The sequence below is a fragment of the Dromiciops gliroides genome, chromosome 4, assembly GCF_019393635.1.
Source record: "Dromiciops gliroides isolate mDroGli1 chromosome 4, mDroGli1.pri, whole genome shotgun sequence".
In the NCBI taxonomy this organism is placed as follows: domain Eukaryota; kingdom Metazoa; phylum Chordata; class Mammalia; order Microbiotheria; family Microbiotheriidae; genus Dromiciops; species Dromiciops gliroides.
The window spans coordinates 454,594,494-454,614,088 of record NC_057864.1 but is presented as its reverse complement, the minus strand read 5'-3'; the positions used below and the strand labels follow the sequence as shown (position 1 = coordinate 454,614,088).

Sequence of the window (19,595 nt, the reverse complement as noted above, 5' to 3'; positions counted from 1 at the left end):
ATCTGTAAAACAAAGGGGTTAGACTCAGTCTCTAAGGCTTCCAACCCTAAATCTCTGAGCCTGTTCTACTTCATTTCTCCATCTAGTTGAATTCCATTCAATAAGCATTTAATAAGCACCTACTGTGTACTAGGTCATCTGCGACTGGCAGAAGCCTACTACTGTATACTTGGGCATTGGTCACTGGGAGCAAAATAGGCAAAAACAAAACAATCCCTGCCTTCATCAAACTTACATTCTACTGAAAGGGTGGAGAGAAAAGTCTGTCTCCATGAATATATGCACATGTATATTGTATACATATACATGTATATTATGATGATATACACACTTGTATATACAAACAACTACATACATGTGGGTGTGCAATGCATTCATATGCACACATATACATGTGTTTGTCTGTGTGTGTATGTATGTATGTATGTATGTACACACATAAGGTAATCCCAGGAAGGTGTTGAAAACCCTAAGGACTGGGAGAATGAAAATATGGAGGGGGTAGACCAGACCAGAGTTTCTTAACCTTTTTTGTGTCATGACCCCTTTAGTGACCAGTGAAGCCTATAGAATCCTCAGAATAATATTTTTAAATGCAAAAATTAAAATACGTAGGATTGTTAAGGAAACCCATTTTATTGCAATACAATTATCAGCATATTAACACCCCAACAGTCTCTAAAGTTCTGTCCAGCTCTAAGTTTTCTGCTTCTGGGCAGGCCGGCAATCAATAAGCATTTTTATAGCAGGTACCAAATGTGTTAGCCACTGAGGGTACAAGTAGAAAGAACGAAACAATCCCCACCCACAAGGAACTTTTATTCCAGTGGGGTGGCCTGTAAGTCCATCCATGAGCACATGTAGAATATATAGTGGATGGATGTGAGTAGAGCCAAGGTAATTTGGGAGGGCCGTCACGAGTGGTTACAGGGGCCTGGGAAGATTTATTTCATGAGGCCTCCAGAACCCTCTCTTCCCCACCTTCCTATTTCTCCTGGTAACAGGATGAGTCTTGGAGGGAGAGGACTAGCAGGAGCAAGTCGCCCTCCTGCTTCAAGGAGGAGTTTCCATTCTTCCTCTCCCTCCTGTAACTACCATTACGCATCTCATCAGGCGGCTAACTCCGGCTTCAGGCAGCATCCCTGGAATGATTCTCCAGCAGCTCCAGGTTCAATTCCAGACTCAGGTTCCAGACTTAGGTCCCAGGGGAAGGCTGATTTCCCTGGTTTAGATAAAGCATCTCCAAAAAGGGGGCATAAACAGCCCACCTCGGAGAAATTGGGAACCGGCCACTTTGCAGGAATTCATTTTTGTTCAGTCATTTCTCAGTCTCGTCTGACTCTTCATGACCCCATATGGGATTTTACTTGGCAAAGATGCTGGAGTGGTTTGTCATTTCCTTCTCCAGCTTATTTTATAAATAAGTAAACTGAGGCGAAGAAGGTTAAGTGACTTGCCCAGGGTCACCCAACTAGCAAGTGTAAGTTAAGTGCAGGAATTAGAACCAGGGATTTTCTCTGACTTCTCTGGGCAGTTTGGGGGCAGGGCCATGGGGGTCTGAGGGAACAAAGCCAAGTTCAGCTGCCTCTGTCCCCGTGGCTCCTGGTCTCTGTTGAGATCTGTGGAGCAGGTTTGTGATCCCCATCTCACATTCCAATCGCATTTTTATGACTTCTCAGAGTCTGCCACAGCCTGAATCTGAGCCCTAAGCCTCAATCCTCAGGACTCTTCCTTCCTTCTGCCCCCTACTCACGTGGCTCTTCCCTTATTCTCTCCCCCCTCTGGTCTGAGCCTGAGGCTGAACTCCCAGGTGACCGGGTCCAAGGAACGGGGATATAACCATCAGCTATCTCTAGAATGTCCTTACTGGACACAAAGAGTCATCCCATGAGGCCCTTTTCAAGTACAAACTAGCATACACATTAAAAAAAAATGTCCCACGAATGCCTTTCATAACTATGGTTACTTCTGAAGGGAAAGAAAAACAACAACCAAAAAAAAAAAAAAAAACCCAACCCTCTTCTCTCATCCAGATTAGACCCTCCCTTGTAACAGAAAAACAATTAAGCATCCATACCCAATACAGTGACCACATCCAATAAAGTATGACACACTCTGCCCCAGTAGTGCCCTACCCCTTTGCCATAAGAGGGAGGTAGGATTCTCTATTGTTTCCCAAGTTTCTCAGTGTTTAGCTCATACTTTTTTTGGGGGGGGGTGAGGCGATTGGGGTTAAGTGACTTGCCCAGGGTCACACAGCCAGTAAGTGTTAAATGTCTGAGGCCAGATTTGAACTCAGGTCCTCCTGAATCCAGGGCCGGTGCTTTATCCACTGCAGCGCCACCTAGCTGCCCCAGCTCATATATTTAAAAAATTTAATTTTTATTGATAATCTTTTATTTTTATACCACCTTCCCATCTGAATGTATTACTCATCTACCCACATAGGAGAGAGAGAGAGAGAGAGAGAGAGAGAGAGAGAGAGAGAGAGAGAGAGAGAGAGAGAGAGAGGGAGAGAGGGAGAAAGGGAGAGAGAGAAAGTAAAAGTAACATCCATTGTAGCCAAGTTGACTGTGTTTTTTAATGTACCATCCCTAGAGTTCCCAACCTCTGTAATAGCCTACCATATGACCCGGAACAAGCCACTTAACCTCTTAGGGCCTCAAGGCATCTCTAACCCTAAAGTGCAGAACAGGTTCTGACTTGTTTTAAGAAGAGAGATTTCCAAAAACCCCCAAAAAACAAAAACAAAATTCAAAAACAAAAACAAACAAAAAAAAGAAGAGGGATTTTCTTAATTTTCTATACCAATGAAGTCAAAAGTCTAATAAAAAATAAGTCAGTTTAGGGGGCAGCTAGGTGGCACAGTAGATAAAGCACCATCCCTGGATTCAGGAGGACCCAAGTTCAAATCTAGACTCAGATACTTGACACTAGTTGTGTGACCCTGGGCAAGTCACTTAACCCTCATTGCCCCCCCCCCCAAGTCAGTTTAGTAGAATGGAATGTCCCAGAAAGCAGGGTATTGTGGTTTTGGTTTTGGTTTTTTCCATAGTCCATACAAAAGTACCATAGCACACTACCTTATACACAGTAGGTATTTAATAGATGTTTGTTGGATTCAACTGGCATTAGCTGAGGTTTCATAAGCCCTATTTTTTACTTGGGGTTCTATATTCTAAGCCCATTTGATACCTTGTCTTTTCCTTGGTAATTTAGGTAGAAAACTAGAACAATGGAAGCACTCTCCATGACCCTGGCTTTCCAATCGTAATAAGGAAAGAGAAGTGGTTTTAGTAAGTTATTTCATAGGTACCACCTCCATGCCCCACCTGGGGATAACTTATCCAGGTAGCACTGACTGACTGGGTCTTCTTTCTGCAGGGTGGCTACTGTTGACATATCACTGTCTGCTTGCTGACTTTCTTCACCCTCTTTCTCTCTAGTGTACTCGCACAAGCAGGAACCCCCCCAGTATTCCCACACCTCCCGGTTTCCATCTGCCATGGTGGTCACAGACACCAGTAGTATTAGTACACTCACCAACATGTCTTCCAGTAAACAGGTAATTCTGGTATGTCAGGGGCTGGTTGGGATTTGGGAAGAGGGTTAGGATGGAGCAAGGCCTTGCATGGAGAGGGACTGCCAGATGTAAAATGGATATAAAGTGCTTTGCAAACCCAAACCTGGAGGAGTTATGTAAATGCTAGCTATTATTATTGTTTTATTGTCAGATGTAGACTTCACCATAAGCTTACTGCCCTGATCCCAAGTTGCTAGAAGAAAGAACACTAGGTTTGGAATCTGACGAATTGGATTTAAGTTCCAGGTCTGTCTCTAACTAGATCTATGACCAAGTTTCTTTGAGCTTTTTTTTTTTTTTTGCTTCATTTGTAAAAATGGGGATAGTGATATTTTTATTGCCTGCCTCACTGGCTCTGTAAAGCTTGATGTAAATAAGACCTAATATCAGGGTCTCCCTGGGGTCTCAGGAGAAAGAATGAATGAAAAAGCACTTATTAAGCACTTGCTGTATTTCAGATACTGTTACAGAAATCCGAGCCATATCATAGAATGATAGATTCAGAATTAGAAGGGACTTTAGAGGTCATCGAGTCCAGCTCTTTCATTTTTCAGATGAGGAAACAGAGGCATACAGGTTAGGTGATTTGTCCAGGGCCACACAAGTAGTAAATATCTAAGGCAGGATTTGAATCCAGGTCTTTTAAACCCCAAGGTCAGTGACCGATCCAAGATGCCAAGCTGTCTCCATAAACAGAACAACAGAGTGAAGAACAAGTTGAAAGGGCTTAGATCTGCACAGGTCTCCCTGCCTCCCAGGTGGTGGATAATGAAATTTTCTTAGAGGACTGGACAGTTGATTATGTAAGGTTTTTATGTAAGGCTAACTAGTCCCATCTCTCTATATTTCTGTGTGTTCATAGCCCAGTTCTGTTACTACCTGAGTGACCTTGGGCAAGTCATATAACTTTGGCTGTTAGTCTCCTCTTTGTCAAATGAGGGGGATGGGCTTAATTATCTTTTTTTTGGTGAGGCAGTTGGGGTTAAGTGACTTGCCCAGGGTCATACAGCTAGTAAATGTCAAGTGTCTGAGGTCGGATTTGAACTCAGGTCCTCCTGACTCCAGGGCCAGTGCTCTATCCACTGTGCCACCTAGCTGCCCCTGGGCTTAATTATCTTGAAGGTCCCTTCCTGCTCTATATCTACAATCAATGATTGAAGATTGTTCACTTTCCTTCCTTTGTGGAAGAATTCCTTAGGATTTCCCTCAAGTCAATCTCAGTCATTCAAGGGCGCAACGTAGAGAGGGCTCAATGCAGTCCCTTCCCCACAGCCAAGAGGTCCAAGAATGGGCCGAGCTCACCTGGGTCCAGGTGGGTCTGAGCTATCCTGAGTGCTTGAGCGGGATGCCCCAGTTTGAGGGGAGGGCCCCAGATGCCACTTACGGTGGGGGATTGCTTTTCTGTCTGCCTGCCTGACCTTTTCAGGGGGTTACATAGAAACATTTCTAAGAGTGCTTTCATGAGAAAGAACTCTAGCAACATCCTTGAGTGGGAAGAGAGAGGGAAGGCTGCACAGTCTAGGCTTATGACTGATTTCCTGCCTCCATGGCAGAGAGGAGAGGAGAGGAACAGAGGGCAAAGACAGGGGAGCAAAGACATGTGGGACTGTAACTGTAGAAGGGACATTTATTTAGGAAACTAAATGTCAGACAAAAGAGACATAGACCTATCTGGACAGGGACTGTGGTTCCAAAACAGTCAATGGGCCCTTTTGAGGAGCTGGGTCCATGCAGTGTGGGAACTGTTTGACCCTTATTGATTATGAGTTAAAAAGAAGGCGACCTTGAACTTTCTGTCAGGTTATGGTAACACTTAGCTAACTTGTTTGTTTTTTCCCTCCATTTGAACTCCAGAAAGCATATCATATGATGTAATAGAACACAGGAGGCAGCACGGGGAGAGAACACTGGCTTTGGAATCTGAGGACCTGGGTTCAAATCCAGCCTCAGAAGGATCTTGAGCAAGTTGCTTAACCTCACTGGGACTCAGTTTTCTCATTTGTAAAAGGAGTAGCTTGGACTAGATGGATGGTTCCAGATCCATGATCCTGTGGAAGCAGAGGACCTGGCTATGAGCCCCTGTGCCTGCTCTTTGTTAGCTGTGTGACCTTGGATAAGTCACTTAAAACAATAACAACTTCTACACAGTTCATTAAGGTTTACAAAGCTCCTTTCACTTATTTTATAATAACCAGAAGTTCGTGAGATAGTTCCTATAAATAGGATAAAGGCTATGACTGTTTCATTTCTACCTTTGTAATTGCCTATACATAGTATAGTTCTTGGTATGCAGTAGGCATTTAATAAATGCTCAATTAAGCAACAATTCACCAAACATTTTTTAAGCTCTTGTTCTGTGCCAAGGAAGCATCAGGAATGATACAAAGACAAAGGCAAAACAGTGCATGGCTTCAAAGAGTGTGCCTTCCAAGTTATCTCCATTTTACAGATAAGAACAGGTTGAGACTTTTTTTTTTTTTTTGCAGAGCAATGAGGGTTAGGTGACTTGCCCAGGGTCACACAGCTAGTAAGTGTCAAGTGTCTGAGGCCAGATTTGAACTCAGGTCCTCCTGAATCCAGGGCCGGTGCTTTATCTACTGCACCACTGAACTGCCCGAGACATTTTATCTATGGTTACATAGCTAGGAAGTATCAGAGGCAAAAATTTTGAACGAGATGTCTGCTGGCTACACGTGCAGGGCTCTTCCCGCTATACCAAGCAGCCTTACCTAACCTCTCTGCATCTCAGTATTTTCATCTGTCAATTGATGGGGTTGGGCTAGTTTGTCTTGAAAGTCTCCCTTCCCCCCAACTCAAAGTCTCTAAGATGGTAGGACAGATGTCCACTTTTTAAAGTAAAGTCTCAGAGTGGAGCTGCTGCTGTGGCCAGAGCTATCATTCTGCCCCACCCCTGGGACCCACAATCACATATCCTATACCTCACTTCCTACACATTCCCATTCCCTACCTTGCTGAATGCTGGCATGGCTTGGGGAAGATGAAGAAGCCACACCCCTTATGGGCACAGAAAGTATATTGTAAATCACATGTGCCAAAATAGGAGGGGTGTGTGTGTGTGTGTGTGTGTGTGTGTGTGTGTGTGTGTGTGTGTGTGACAGAGACAGAGAGACACACATACACAGAGACAGAGCACTGAGTTACCACTCTGCTCTCACCTTACAGAAATTGAAAGCACCCCCTCTCAATTCCCCTGCCCTCTAACTCCTAGACGATCCCCTACCCTTTGTAGTGTGTAGGGAAAACATTTATCTCTGCTCACAAATCTCAATCCAAGGAGCAGCCAGGCGCAGCCATGATCCCCCGTATACCACTTCCTTTGAAAGGCCTTATCAGTCCATCTGCCAGTTGGTCAGCCCTGTCCTGGCCTGTGATTAATTATTCTGTCTTCCCCAGTTGACTTTGATGCTTGCTTGTTGAAACATGCCCTCCAAATCCAGGAAATGTTCTCTTAATCAAAATACACGGAGATGTTCCCTGGGAGAGATGGTCATCAGTCCCCACAATGGCTTCTCCCCTCTTCTGGACAAGGTGATCAGCCGACCTTGAAGGGCTGAGCTGGTCCAACAGCAATGCACTAATTTTCCCTGTTGGGATTCTGTAGACTGCCTCCTGCCCCAGTCATCCCAAATGCTTTCTCTTCACGATTGCCTTCCATTGCCCATTTGATTGATTGATTCATTTAGCTCTCTATTTATTTATCTCCCTCCCTATTTATTTATTTAGTAGTTCGCTCATTTATTTATCCATTTATCTATCTATTTACTTATTTATTCATCCTCTCACCCATTTATTTATTGATTCAGCCAGCCAGCCAGCCAGCCACCCATTTATTTATTATCCTGTTTGTCCATCTATCGATCTATCTATCTATCTATCTATCTATCTATCTATCTATCTATCTGTGACAGGTAAAACTAGATGTGTGTGGTCACCCTACCTGTCCCCTGTGTGGGCAAAGCTGATTAGGACAACAGTTTAACAGTTTGTATATTAAACATTTATTAAAATATATTAGAGGTTAACAAAGAGAGAACAAGTGTCTCTGAAAGAATAGGAAAACCCTCTATCTATCTGTCTGTCTGTCTATCTGTCTATCCATCCCTCCATCCCTCCATCCATCCATTCATTTATTTGGCTGTTTATTTATTTATTTGTTTGAAGGCAACTGGGGTTAAAGTGACTTGCCCAGGGACACATATCTAGTAGGTGTTTGAGACTGGATTTCAAGTCAGGACTTCCTGACTGTGGGCCGGCATTCTTTCCAGCACACCACCTAGCTGTCTTCACTGACCATTTTAAAACCACCTCCCAATATGATTATTAATGTCATCATCATTACCATGGTAGGTTTTAGAGTCAAGATCAGTGATGCACATAGAATCCATAGAGCATATTGTCTTTGGGAAGCCTCCTTCAAGGATCTTCAGAGGCTCCCTTGTGCCTCTGAAGTAAAACGCAATAACCTTGGGTTAGCATTTAGATCCTTCCACAATCTGGTTGCCACCTTCCTTTCCAGGCCTACTGCACACATACCCTTTCACCCACTCTCTACTGCACTCTAGTCCTGCAGCTGTTTGCTGCCTGTGACTTCTGAGTCTAGAATACATTTCTTTCTCACCTCCTTAGAGAATCTCTAGCTCCCTCCAAAACCTAGCTTAGGTTCTGCCTCCTACACGGGGCCTTTCCTGACTCTCCTTTGCCCCAGTGAGTGTCATCTCCATCTTGAAGTGACTTTGTGTCATGATAACAGGATCCTACGCCTAGAGCTGGATGGGGAGCTTAGGGACCAACTGGTCCTAGTCTCTCATTTTCAGATGAGGAAACTGAGGCCTGGGGAGATGAAGTGACTTGCCCAGGGTCACACAGCTAGTAAGTGTCAAGTGTCTGAGGCCAGATTTGAACTCAGATCCTCCTGAATCCAGGGCCGGTGCTTTATCCGCTGTACCACCTAGCTGCCCCAATAACTTTTCTTAAGTTGTCCACACTTATTGAGTAATGCAGATGATGCCATGATGGAAACAGTAACACATCTCTGTAGGTAGTAAAAATTCAGCATCTATCAGATACTCAATTGGTTGAAATCATACACCAAAAGTTCCCTTTCCTTTATAGAATAACAGATGACATTGTCCCTTACTACAGATACAAACCCCTGAATATTCTTGAGAATCCAGCAAATAAAACTTATTGGAGTCAGAGTGTCATTGTAGACAGAAGAGTTGTCCACAACCACCCTGGATTGTAAAAAATTAAAAATGTTTTTAATAGATATTGCCATACCAGACTTGGGATAAAGAGCTGTTGAAATAGAGAAGAAATTAAAACCATGTGGGAGGGGCAGCTAGGTGGCGCAGTGGATAAAGCACAGGCCCTGGATTCAGGAGGACCTGAGTTCAAATCCTGCCTCAGACATTTGACACTTACTAGCTGTGTGACCTTGGACAAGTCACTTAACCCTTATTGTCCCACAAAAACAAACAAAAAACCCAACATATGGGAACAGAATGAGGTCCACTGCATCAATGTCATCCTGTCTGTTATTGGAGTCATCTAGAAGATCCTTTTAGAGTCTACAGAAGATGAGCCAATATGCCAATCCACTTATTCCATCACAAAAGCCACCATTTTATCTACCTCTAATAATATGCAGAACATTCGCTGAAATATTCCAATGGATTAGTGATCTCATAGAGTCAGGACTTCCCTCCAGTGATGCATACTGAAACCAATGCACAGCTGTCTCCTCTTGGGTGCATCCTTTTGTCCATGTCCTCTGAAAATGTCACTGTATGAAGTACATCCAACATGCTGAAGTAGGTCCTCCTTTTCTGCCTACACCATGAGTGAAATACTCTGGCTCTCTCACTGCATGACAAAGCCATCTTCACTTCTCATCTTACAAATCTTCGATGACATTCCATTACTCCTCTTCTTTGGAATTCCTTAAGGGATGCATGAGCCCTTCCATTGCCCTCTGTGTGTTGCTCAGTTTTAGTTCTTAGGTGGTATTGGTATTCCAAGTCTTGTTGCTAAATAGCAATGATGATAAGATGTTTGTATTAAAAAGATGAATCTTGGTTGGTATGGGAAACTTGGGGTCAGTAAAAATTTTCCAAAAGCTATTTAGCCCACTTTTCTCCTCCTTTTCAACTCTGGCCTGAACTCATTGTTCATCTGTACTGTCTGTTGGTTATGCTCTACTGACTGTTTATTCAGATGCATGTATTGAAATCTAGACATTTTTCATCCATTTGGTTTTTCTTATGTGGATGGTCAGGTCAAACTCTTGAGAGATTATGGGTCTCTTAGAGGAAACTCTGCAGTATGTTGGGGCTTGATATAGTCAACACAATGTCAAACACAAACTGGAACATGTAGAGGACCTCAACATACCTCCCATGTCACAACAGAGAAGACTTTTGGAAGAATGCATCTCCCTGTTTTATACCTTACCTAATATTTATTACCAGAGATTTATTGAACAAGTTTGGAAGAAATTAAACTGTGTGGGAACTGGATGAGGTGTCCTTCCTACTTTTCCAAAGATGCTTTCAGTGAGTCTACAGAATATGAGTTTACATCCCAGTATTCTTACTTAGTTACAAAAAGAAGTCAATTTCCCCCTACCTATAAAAGAATAATAGCTGGGTAGTAGCTTGTCCTCAGACTTTCTATCTGTTTCCCAGAAAAAAGTGAGGAGATAACAGTTATAGTAGTAATAATAATAATGGTTGAAACTTGCATAATATTGAAAGGAGTACAAAGCACTTTATATACATTATCTCTTTGGAAAACAGAAAAGGAATAGCCTTCTCCTTAGCATTGTCCTCTGTTCTGCTGCCATCTTCCTTTATGGATAGGAGCAAGGATTTGGACAGACCAATGGGTGATGGAGGAGGGGACAGCAGAATCCTGAGTTCTGACCACCTAGAGTCAGAGTAAACGTAATCAGTGAGAAAAATCCTCAAGATAAATAATCTACCTATTTTGTTCCAACTCAGTATCTCATTGGATTGTGAACACTAGCATTTGTCTCTTCTCCTCTCCCGTCCCCTTCCCTCCCTTCCCCTCCATTCCCTTCCTCTCCTCTCCTCTCTCCTCCCTTTCCCTTTATTCCCCTGTGTGACCCTGGGTAAGTCACTTTTCACTGCCCCAAGAAATTCTCTTCGACTATAAGTTGCCAAGGAAGAGGTAACTGATACAAGTAAAGGTAATACTAGTATTCCCTATGTCAGTGAATGAAATTAGAAGTCCAGTCATGCAAGGCAAGCTGGGGAGAATGCTGGGGAGACAAAAACAAAGTGAGCAAGAAGTTTACTTTCTACTGGGCATAGGTGCAATGTTTAATATCTAATAATCATATCAATAATAATAATAAACAGTAAAATGAAATATTTCTAAAGCACTAGGTAAATCTTAAAGCACTATGGAAATTCCGGCTATTATAATTATACAGATAAGATGATTCTTAAAGAAACTCTAGGACATTGGTTTTATCCAGTCTGGTCACTGTGTAAGCCAAGAAGTCCCCGGAACTGTTGGGTTGTCATTGTTCTCAGGAGTTTTTTTTTCCCCCTGGAATGAATGCTTTCATCTGAATTTCTAAATGAGCCAAATCATGATAGTTATTGATGGCAGCTCCTCAACTCACTTTCCTTTTTCCCCCCAAGATGATGGAAGAAGTTATGATCTAGTCTTTCTTCAGTGGTCCCTTCTCTAAGGAAGTCTTCCTGAGCCATTGGGAAGAGATAGAGTGAAGAAACTGTCATAGAATAGCTAAATCCCTCTGCCCTCCTTGGGACCTGGGCGTGGTTGGTCATTCCTATAATCCCTGGTACTGGGGAGGGGAAGGCTGGTAGACTGCATGTAGGGCTAAAGCTGACTGGGTAACTGCAACGTCTGGCACCATTTTGGGAAAGCCCTGGGAGCAGGGGGCCATAAGGTTGCCATGGGGGCAGACTGGCTTAGGAAATGGAGCACGTCCAAACTCCTGTGCTGGCCTGTCTTGGAGTTGGGCTGGCAAGTGGCTGCAGGGTGTGTAGCATGGGTAAGGGAGGGAGACCCAGTGGATAGAAGGAAGGGAGGGAGGGAGGGAGGAAAAAAAGAAGGAAGGAAAGGAAGGAGAAGGAAGATAGAAATGGAGGGAGGGAGGAAAAAAGGGAAGGGAAGGAAGGAGGGAGAATATAGAAATGGAGGGAGGGAGGAAAGAAGGGAAGGAAGGAAGAGAGGAAGGGAAGGAAGGAAAGAAATGAGGGAGGAAGGAAAAAAGGAGGGGATGGAGGAAAAGAAGAAGGAAAGTGAAGAGAGAGGAGATAGAAAGAAGGCAGACAGGTAGATAGATGATAGGAAAATGGATGGATGCCTGGTTGTGAAGAGTCTTTAAAACCAAATTCATATTCTCTGACTCCAAATGCAATGTTCTTTAATTTCATAAAAAGCCTGTATATCAATTCTGCTTTTTTATTTTTACTGCTATTCCTAGTGACTATACTCCTTTTGAATAATAATTCATGTTTAAATAGTACATAAGGATTCTGAAAATGATTTTCCTTCTCAGTCATCCTGTAAGTTAAAATTATTGTGATTTAACAGATGGGAAAATTGAGGCTCAAGTGACTTGCCCAGGGTCATATAGCCATTCAGTGTGGTAATGAAACCCAGGTCTCCTGGGGTAAGTCGATGGTCTAGTCACTCTGACATCCTCTCTATTTTATTTTTATTTTTTTTGTGGGGCAGTGGGGATTAAGTGACTTGCCCAGGGTCACACAGCTAAGCTAGTAAGTGCCAAGTGTCTGAGGCCGTATTTGAACTCCTGAATCCAAGGCCAGTGCTTTATCCACTGCGCCACCCATCCTCTCTATTTTAGAGAGAGATTTCTCTACAGACTGACTAGAAGGCATTGTGGTAGAGTGGTTTAGAGTCTGAGAGAACTGGCTTCATATCCTGCCTTGGATACTTACTCTTCATGTGATGCTGGGCAGGCTACTTAACCTTTCTTGGCCTCAATTATAAACTGGTCGGGGAGGGGGTTGGACTATATGGCATCTGAGCCATATCGTCTATGGAACTTTGGACAGATCTCTTAATTTCTCTGGGTTCCAGTTTCCTCATCTGTAAAATGGGGGAGTTAGTCTAGATGGTTCAACATCCAGATGATCCTTTGAGAACTCTTCCAATTCTAAATAGATGACCCAAGATCTCTTTCTAAATATAACACCTGAGATCTAATTAGACAGCAGACTGCTGACTCTGGAAGAGATATTTGGGCTACGGTTGGTCCAAATAACATTTTTCTCTTAAAACTTCTCAGAATATCAACTTGCATGCTCACGAAGCCATTCGCTCATTTAGCATTTGTGGAATGCTTATGGTGTGCAAGGTCTTTTGTTGGTCACTAAGGGAGACCCATAAGTAAATAGGACACAGGCCCTCCCTTCAGGTAGCTTATAGTCTAGTAGGGAAATAGCATGAAAAAAGCTAAGAGAACTTGGTTCCATTCTCTATAATCCTGGATTAGATGTCGATCCTCTCTGGGCCTCAGTTTCCCTTTATGTATAGACTAGGACAATGGTGTCAAGCTCAAGTAAAAACTGGGGCAACATATCTATACATAAGAGTCTCTGTGGGCAGCATATTGCCTTAGTTTAAAATGTAATGTTATCTATGTCTTATTATATTTTTATTTTTAAAAAGGATTTCTTAATTATGTTTTTTAAAAAATCTAACTACTTTAGTTTATTTTTTTTTAGTGAGGCAATTGGGGTTAAGTGACTTGCTCAGGGTCACACAGCTAGTAAGTGTTAAGTGTCTGAGGCCAGATTTGAACTCAGGTCCTCCTGAATCCAGGGCCAGTACTCTATCCATTGTGCCACCTAGCTGCCCCTCTTAATTATGTTTTAATCTGATTCATATTGATTTAGTTTGAAAATGTAATGTTATCTATGTTTTATTGTATTTTTATTTATTTTGTGAGATATTTCCTAATCACATTTTAATCCGATTCAGGTCAGAAGTGTTGTGGGTACAGATGGTGGGCCACGTGCTTGACACCCCTAGTCCATTTAACATATATAATATGGAGCAGAATGTGGTCAATTTGGGTTTGGGCTAGCACGGCCCTCTCTAAAACCAGCCTGGCATATTCCCAGGGTGCCAGGCCATTTCACAATTTACAATGGTCCAGAACACCTCTCTTCTCCTCCTCCTCCTCCTTCTCCTCCCAGGCTCTCTAGAGAGAACAAAGAATTTAGGTCACTCTTCAAAGGCCTAGGCCCAGACCCCATTGTCCTTTGAGGGAGGCCAGAAGATAGAGTGCCTGGGGAGAGGGACCTGCAAATTGCCACCACCCATTTCTAGATTCCATGGAACCTCTCAGTTCTTGGCATTTGTAGCTAGGACAGCCTCATCCACTGGTCCCCTCCCCCCACTCCTACCTCTTCCAACCTAATCCAGATCCATCCCCCCAACTTGAGGTGGGGACCCAGAATGGTAGAGGGGGCACATATGAGGGACGTTCAGTGGGCCTTCTGAAGGCTAAGAATAATTATGTACTCCATTAGTCAATAGGCAACATGGTGCAGTAGAAAGAGAACTTGTGTTCAAGGAGAAACTGAGTCTGAGCCCCACCTTGATACTTTACAATCTGGGTGACCTTGGCCAAGTTATCTCACCTCTCAGGCCTCTGTCTCCTCATCTTTGCGATGGATCATTAGCCCAGGTAACCTCGAAGGTTCCTTCCCACTCTAAAACTATAAATCTGTGATTGCCAGCACCACCACCCCACTGGCTCAAACCTAGCTCCTGCATGGAAAAAAGACATTTTCCCCCAGGCCTAGAGGGCCAGTGGTTAGGGACCTTGAATGTGAATTGTATTGTTCTGATAATAGACTCATAGATACAGATCTAGAAGGGAGCTTGGGGGCATCTAGCCCAAACCCCTCATTTTACAGATGAGGAAACTGAGGGTCAGAAGAAAAAGTGACTTACCTGAAGTCACATGGATGGTCAAAGGGAATCTTCCTTTTATATTAGCCTTCATTATTCTTAGCCTTCAGAAGGCAGCTCAGGACAGACGGATACACACACACACACACACACACACACACACACACACACACACACACACACACGGTTGTCCATGAGTTACGCTCAGAACAGTTTCCCACTCAGGTTCCTGGGAAACAGCCTCCTGTCAGACTGCAAATAGACCTCATTCAGCAAGTGGTGACCTGAGCCAACAAGTATGGGCAGGCCACAAGTTGGCTTCTTGGTTTGTCTTTGGATTTTTATCCAGTTGCTGCTGCTGCTGCTGTTGCCTGAATCCACTTAACTTCCCAGTTTATGGGGAGGTCAAGAGAGTGTCTATAGGAACAAGTCACTCATCAAGGATGCTTAAAACAGACCAGGAAAGTCTACCTCATAAATCTCTGGCATTTTACAGTCACACACACACACACACACACTCTGAGCCCCAGAAAGGTTAAGTGATTTGTCCAAGGTCACAAAAATAAATCTCAGAGAAGGAATTTGAATCTGTCCTCTTTGATTCAAGAGCCCAGGCTATTTCTGCTGTACTCTCAGCCCTGCTAGCTTCCAGCTGGTTTTCATATGTTGTTCTGAAAAGGCAGAAGGAGGCATATTTAGCCATAAGGTTCTTAAATTCCTCTTCTTTGTCCTCCAAAGGACATATGACAGAGCTCTAGGATTAGAATTTCCTTAGCTACTCCTTCTCCATGTTGGTCCTTATGCAGGGAGAAAATGGATTCCCTCTCTAGCCAGGCCTGAAATTTTCCTTCTAGAACCCACCAAGGATCTTTTGGGGTCGGACCTTCAATTTTCCTGGGAATACAGTGTGTCCCTTATCAGATGTTTTTGTTTAGACTTGGAGGGGAGGCAAATAACTTCAGTTCCTTTGACAACATTTAGGGCCCTGCCGCCATTTTATTATGTCAGCAAACATTTGATAGCTGGGAGGCCCATCCTTAATGACAGGTCATAGAATCTTGCTGGCGTCTCCTTATCTACCCCTGGTGTTTGCTCTCCTATTGAAACCTGCAAGGTCACAAGCCATTTTCCTCCCCTACACCTAAAATCTGAAAATTGGAGAAGAAAAAAAAATCCTGATAAATTCCTAGGGGAGAATGGAGTATGGAGGAGGGAAGACAGAAAGGGAAAAAGAAGACACAAGGGGCATTCCAGAGGACCAGGGCTAAGGTCTAAGGAATTTGAAAGGACTCTGGAACCCAACTTTTTCCATAGTTGTGCATCCTATCTCACTTTCCATAAGAAGTGAAGTCATCCCTTCCTTCTTAGCAGAAGTAGGTTACTAAGGGTGTAGATTATTGCAGACAGGTTTGGTGTGTCGGTTGATTTTTCTGAATTATTTTTATCTTTATCAGATATAAGGGGTGACCCTCAAGGGTAGGAAGGATATATTTGAGAAGTAAAATGATTAGCAGCTAGATGGCATTGGGCCTGGGGTCAGGAATGTGAGTTAAAATCCAGGCTCCAACACTTACCAGCTGTGCAATCCTGGGCAAATCACCTAACCTCTTTCTGTCTCTGTTTCCTCAACTGTAAATGAGGATAATAATGCAGAGCAGCTGTGAAGATCAAATCAGATAATATTTGCAAAATGCTTAGTGTGGTGCCTGGAACCTAATAAAGGCTTGTTCCCTCACTACCCCGCCCCCCCCCCAAAAAAAGATATCTATAAAAATAAGATTTTTTTTTTAAGAGAGAAAAATGAGACAAGAGACTTGCTTCCTCCTCAACAGTGTTTGGAACTGAGGGGAGATGGAATTTGCCCTGTGAAGATTATTAATCCCTGTCAGGAGGCCTCCATGAACTCTTGAGAAAAAAAGGCCATTAGGCCTCAAACCTAACAGTACCTTTGGGAGGAGCCCAAGTGAGGAAGAGGAAGATGGAGACAGACCAGCAATCAGTTTTTTTTTTTAAATCCATACCTAGGATTTTATAAATGTAGGGAGACTCCACTGATGAAACTCTCTCCACTAATGCAGATAGCATTTGTTCTGTAACTTACAGAGTTGTCTAGGACACTGAGAAGTCAAGTGGGTCGACCCCTGGGTCTTCCTGACTCTGCAGTTAGCTAAATATGTGCTGTGCTCTGCTGCTTTTTTGAATGATGAAATAGCAATAGGCAAAGAAAGGAAGAAGAGGGGATGCCCAGGTTCAAAATCTTCTAACGCGGGCCTCCCTGGGCAGTGGAGACTGCTGCTTCCTAGGATGATGCCAGAGATGGTGGCCTTGATGGTGGTTATCACCCATGATTCTGATCTACCCAGAGGGCTTCCTCAGCCTTTGATTGCTAACTGGACAACCAGAGTTGCAGAAGCCACGTCTTCCATTCCTTCTTGGCCCTTCCTGGTTGACTCCAAAAATTTTTCTTCAAGAGAGATTCTGGCTTAAGGGGCCTCCCCTGTACCCATGCTGAGGCTTCCTGAAAGGACTGGGACAAAACTCTTTTTCTCTTCTTCTTCTTTTTTTTTTTTTTTTGTGGGGCAATGAGGGTTAAGTGACTTGCCCAGGGTCACAGAGCTAGTAAGTATCAAGTGTCTGAGGCCGAATTTGAACTCAGGTCCTCCTGAATCCAGGGCTGGTGCTCTACTGTGCCACCTAGCTGCCCCTGAGACAAAACTCAAATAGGAAGGGGGGCAACAAGAGCCCTACTGTGGGCCAACCCACACTCAGCCCTCACCTTGAACCCCTTGATGTTCTGAGGACGTACTATACATGGAAGAGAAGCTGAACCTCATGGCAGCTGGCTGATGGGTGTCTTAAAGTGTCCTGCCTGAAAATGGCCAGGAGAGCTGGCTGGCTGCTGACTTTCCATCTTGTCCCCTTGCTTCCCAGAAGACCGGTTGGCATGGATGGAAGGCCTTCCATAAATCCTTGATGGTTGATTGATCCAAGTAGAATGTATGCTCCCTGAGGACAAGAACTGGGGTTTTTATTTATTTATTTTTGTCTTTTTATCTGTGCCTAACACAAAGGCAGAGGAACTGGGTTGGTAATTTCCTTGATATGGAGGTGGGTCCTATCACTGGAGGTCAGCACCTTCTCTGTAACCCAAGGCCTTAGAGAATTACCTCAAGCACCGAAGTCAAACAAAGTGCCCAGATCTTATGGATTTGATCCCAGAGCTTCCTGTTTTTGAGGATGGTTCTCTTTCCACCATGACTTGATGCCTCTTGCATTGATATTCCAAGATTTATTTTCTCACAGCTTTTCCTGACATCCCTGTCAGCAATTATATAGCTGGGTTTTTTTGGGGGGGCAATGAGGGTTAAGTGACTTGTCCAGGGTCACACAGCTAGTAAGTGTCAAGTGTCTGAGGCCTGATTTGAACTCAGGTCTTCCTGAATCCAGGGCCAGTGCTTTATCCGCTGTGCCACCGAGCTGCCCCCTATTTAACTGTTTTAAAGAAACCTGGCATATAGCAGGCACTTAATAAATGTTTGCTGATAGAGTATTTGGGTTCAGATTCCTTCTCTGATGCTCATTCCCTGTGTGAACTTGAACAAATTACTTAAACTCTTCCCTGAGCTTCAATTTCTTCATCTGTATAATGATGGACCAACTGGCCCCCTGAGGTCCCTTGATTCTAGGAATACAAGGTTAGTTTTCCAAGAGTGCATTGGAAAACTTTGGTCTAATGCGACCCATGTCCCTTGTTGATTTTATTTCCTCTTTCTTCTCTCTCCAGTGTCCTCTGCAAGCCTGGTGATGCCCACATTTCACACGCTCTGTGCACAGCAACAAGGACCCTATTCCCACACCATCAATCACCCAGCTAACCACGACATCAGGGCAGTTGTTATGGAGAAGCACAGTGAGGCGATGGGTGGCACCAAAAGGACATTCCATGTCTCTCGGACCAATTTCTCTCTCTTTTTCTCTTTCCGGGGCTTGGCCCGTGGCCCAGTCCACCTGATCCCTTGGTGTGGGGGTCTTTGGGGAGAGCACGGGGGTGGGGACTCTGACCAGAGACTGTCCCCCGCCAGCAGCTGGGATTTTGCTTTGGTTCCCGGCAGTATTGTGTCCATGCATCGCAAAGATGTTAAGTATTCGAATTCATGGAAAGAGGAACAAGGCAGGAAGAGCTGCTTGCTCAGAGCCACAGAAGAGGAAGATGAATTTTCCCCGCTGTCTTTTAAGTTATGGTCCTTCATCGAACAAACTGATGGAAAAAAACAAAAACAAAAACTTGAATCTGTTACTGAGGTTTCAAGAGGAAGAAGCATGTGCTGTTGAACTGAGCCAAACACAGTGTAAATATCAGCAGACTCTCTCCCTATCGCACCCCCAAATGATTCCGAGATTTCTTTTAAAGAAGTAAATGTGTCCAATGGTTGTAAACTATAAACCACTGTAATCAAGTGCAATTCCCTTAGGGCTCCCCCTCCCCACACTCCTTCCCTTGTACATAATACTGGATACCATTTTAATTTTCTTTGTTAAGGTCAGAACCAAGGTTTTTAAAAAAAGTCACTCTCCTCAGAAAATAGCCCAAATCTGGACTTAGGGGTGCTATGACATTCCAGAGGATTCTCCCTCTTTCCTCCCTTTGATCCCCCCCAGAGCCAAGAAACCTACTGGTGATTGAGTTATTCTTTGTGTAACTGCAGGTGACAAGTCACCTGATTGGAAGTCACATACCCAGGTCCCAGGAAGGGCTGGGCCTAGGGTCAGAGTACAAAATACAGCTCCTTGCAGGGATTGGGGATTTGAGCCATTGAACCCCAAGAAACAGAAGGGTGGAGAAACTGGATGTTGGATCTCAGAAGCAAAAGCTGACCTTTCAAAGCCTCCCATTAAAACATTTTATCTTAATGATTCCTTGCCCAAATAGCCTCTGATTCTGGCCTTGACACACCCTGGTCCTGGTGCCACTTGGTACCTAGCTTCCTCTTTCTGTTTCCCTGCCCTGATCTCCCCTGGGAATTTTAGAATCGTGGATGTGAGCTCC

At 43.8% G+C, this 19,595-nt stretch overlaps 1 protein-coding gene across 1 annotated transcript in view; it reads left to right on the top strand.

Moving 5' to 3' along the window:
• The window catches only part of HNF1B (HNF1 homeobox B), an 83,301-nt gene extending 64,827 nt beyond the window's left edge, over window positions 1–18,474 (top strand). The window contains exons 8-9 of the mRNA XM_044005426.1: window positions 3,447–3,565; window positions 18,333–18,474. Coding sequence (XP_043861361.1) covers window positions 3,447–3,565; window positions 18,333–18,353 — 140 coding nt within the window. The 3' untranslated portion in view covers window positions 18,354–18,474. The remainder of the gene's footprint in view (window positions 1–3,446; window positions 3,566–18,332) is intronic.
• The last annotated feature ends 1,121 nt before the right edge of the window (window positions 18,475–19,595 follow it).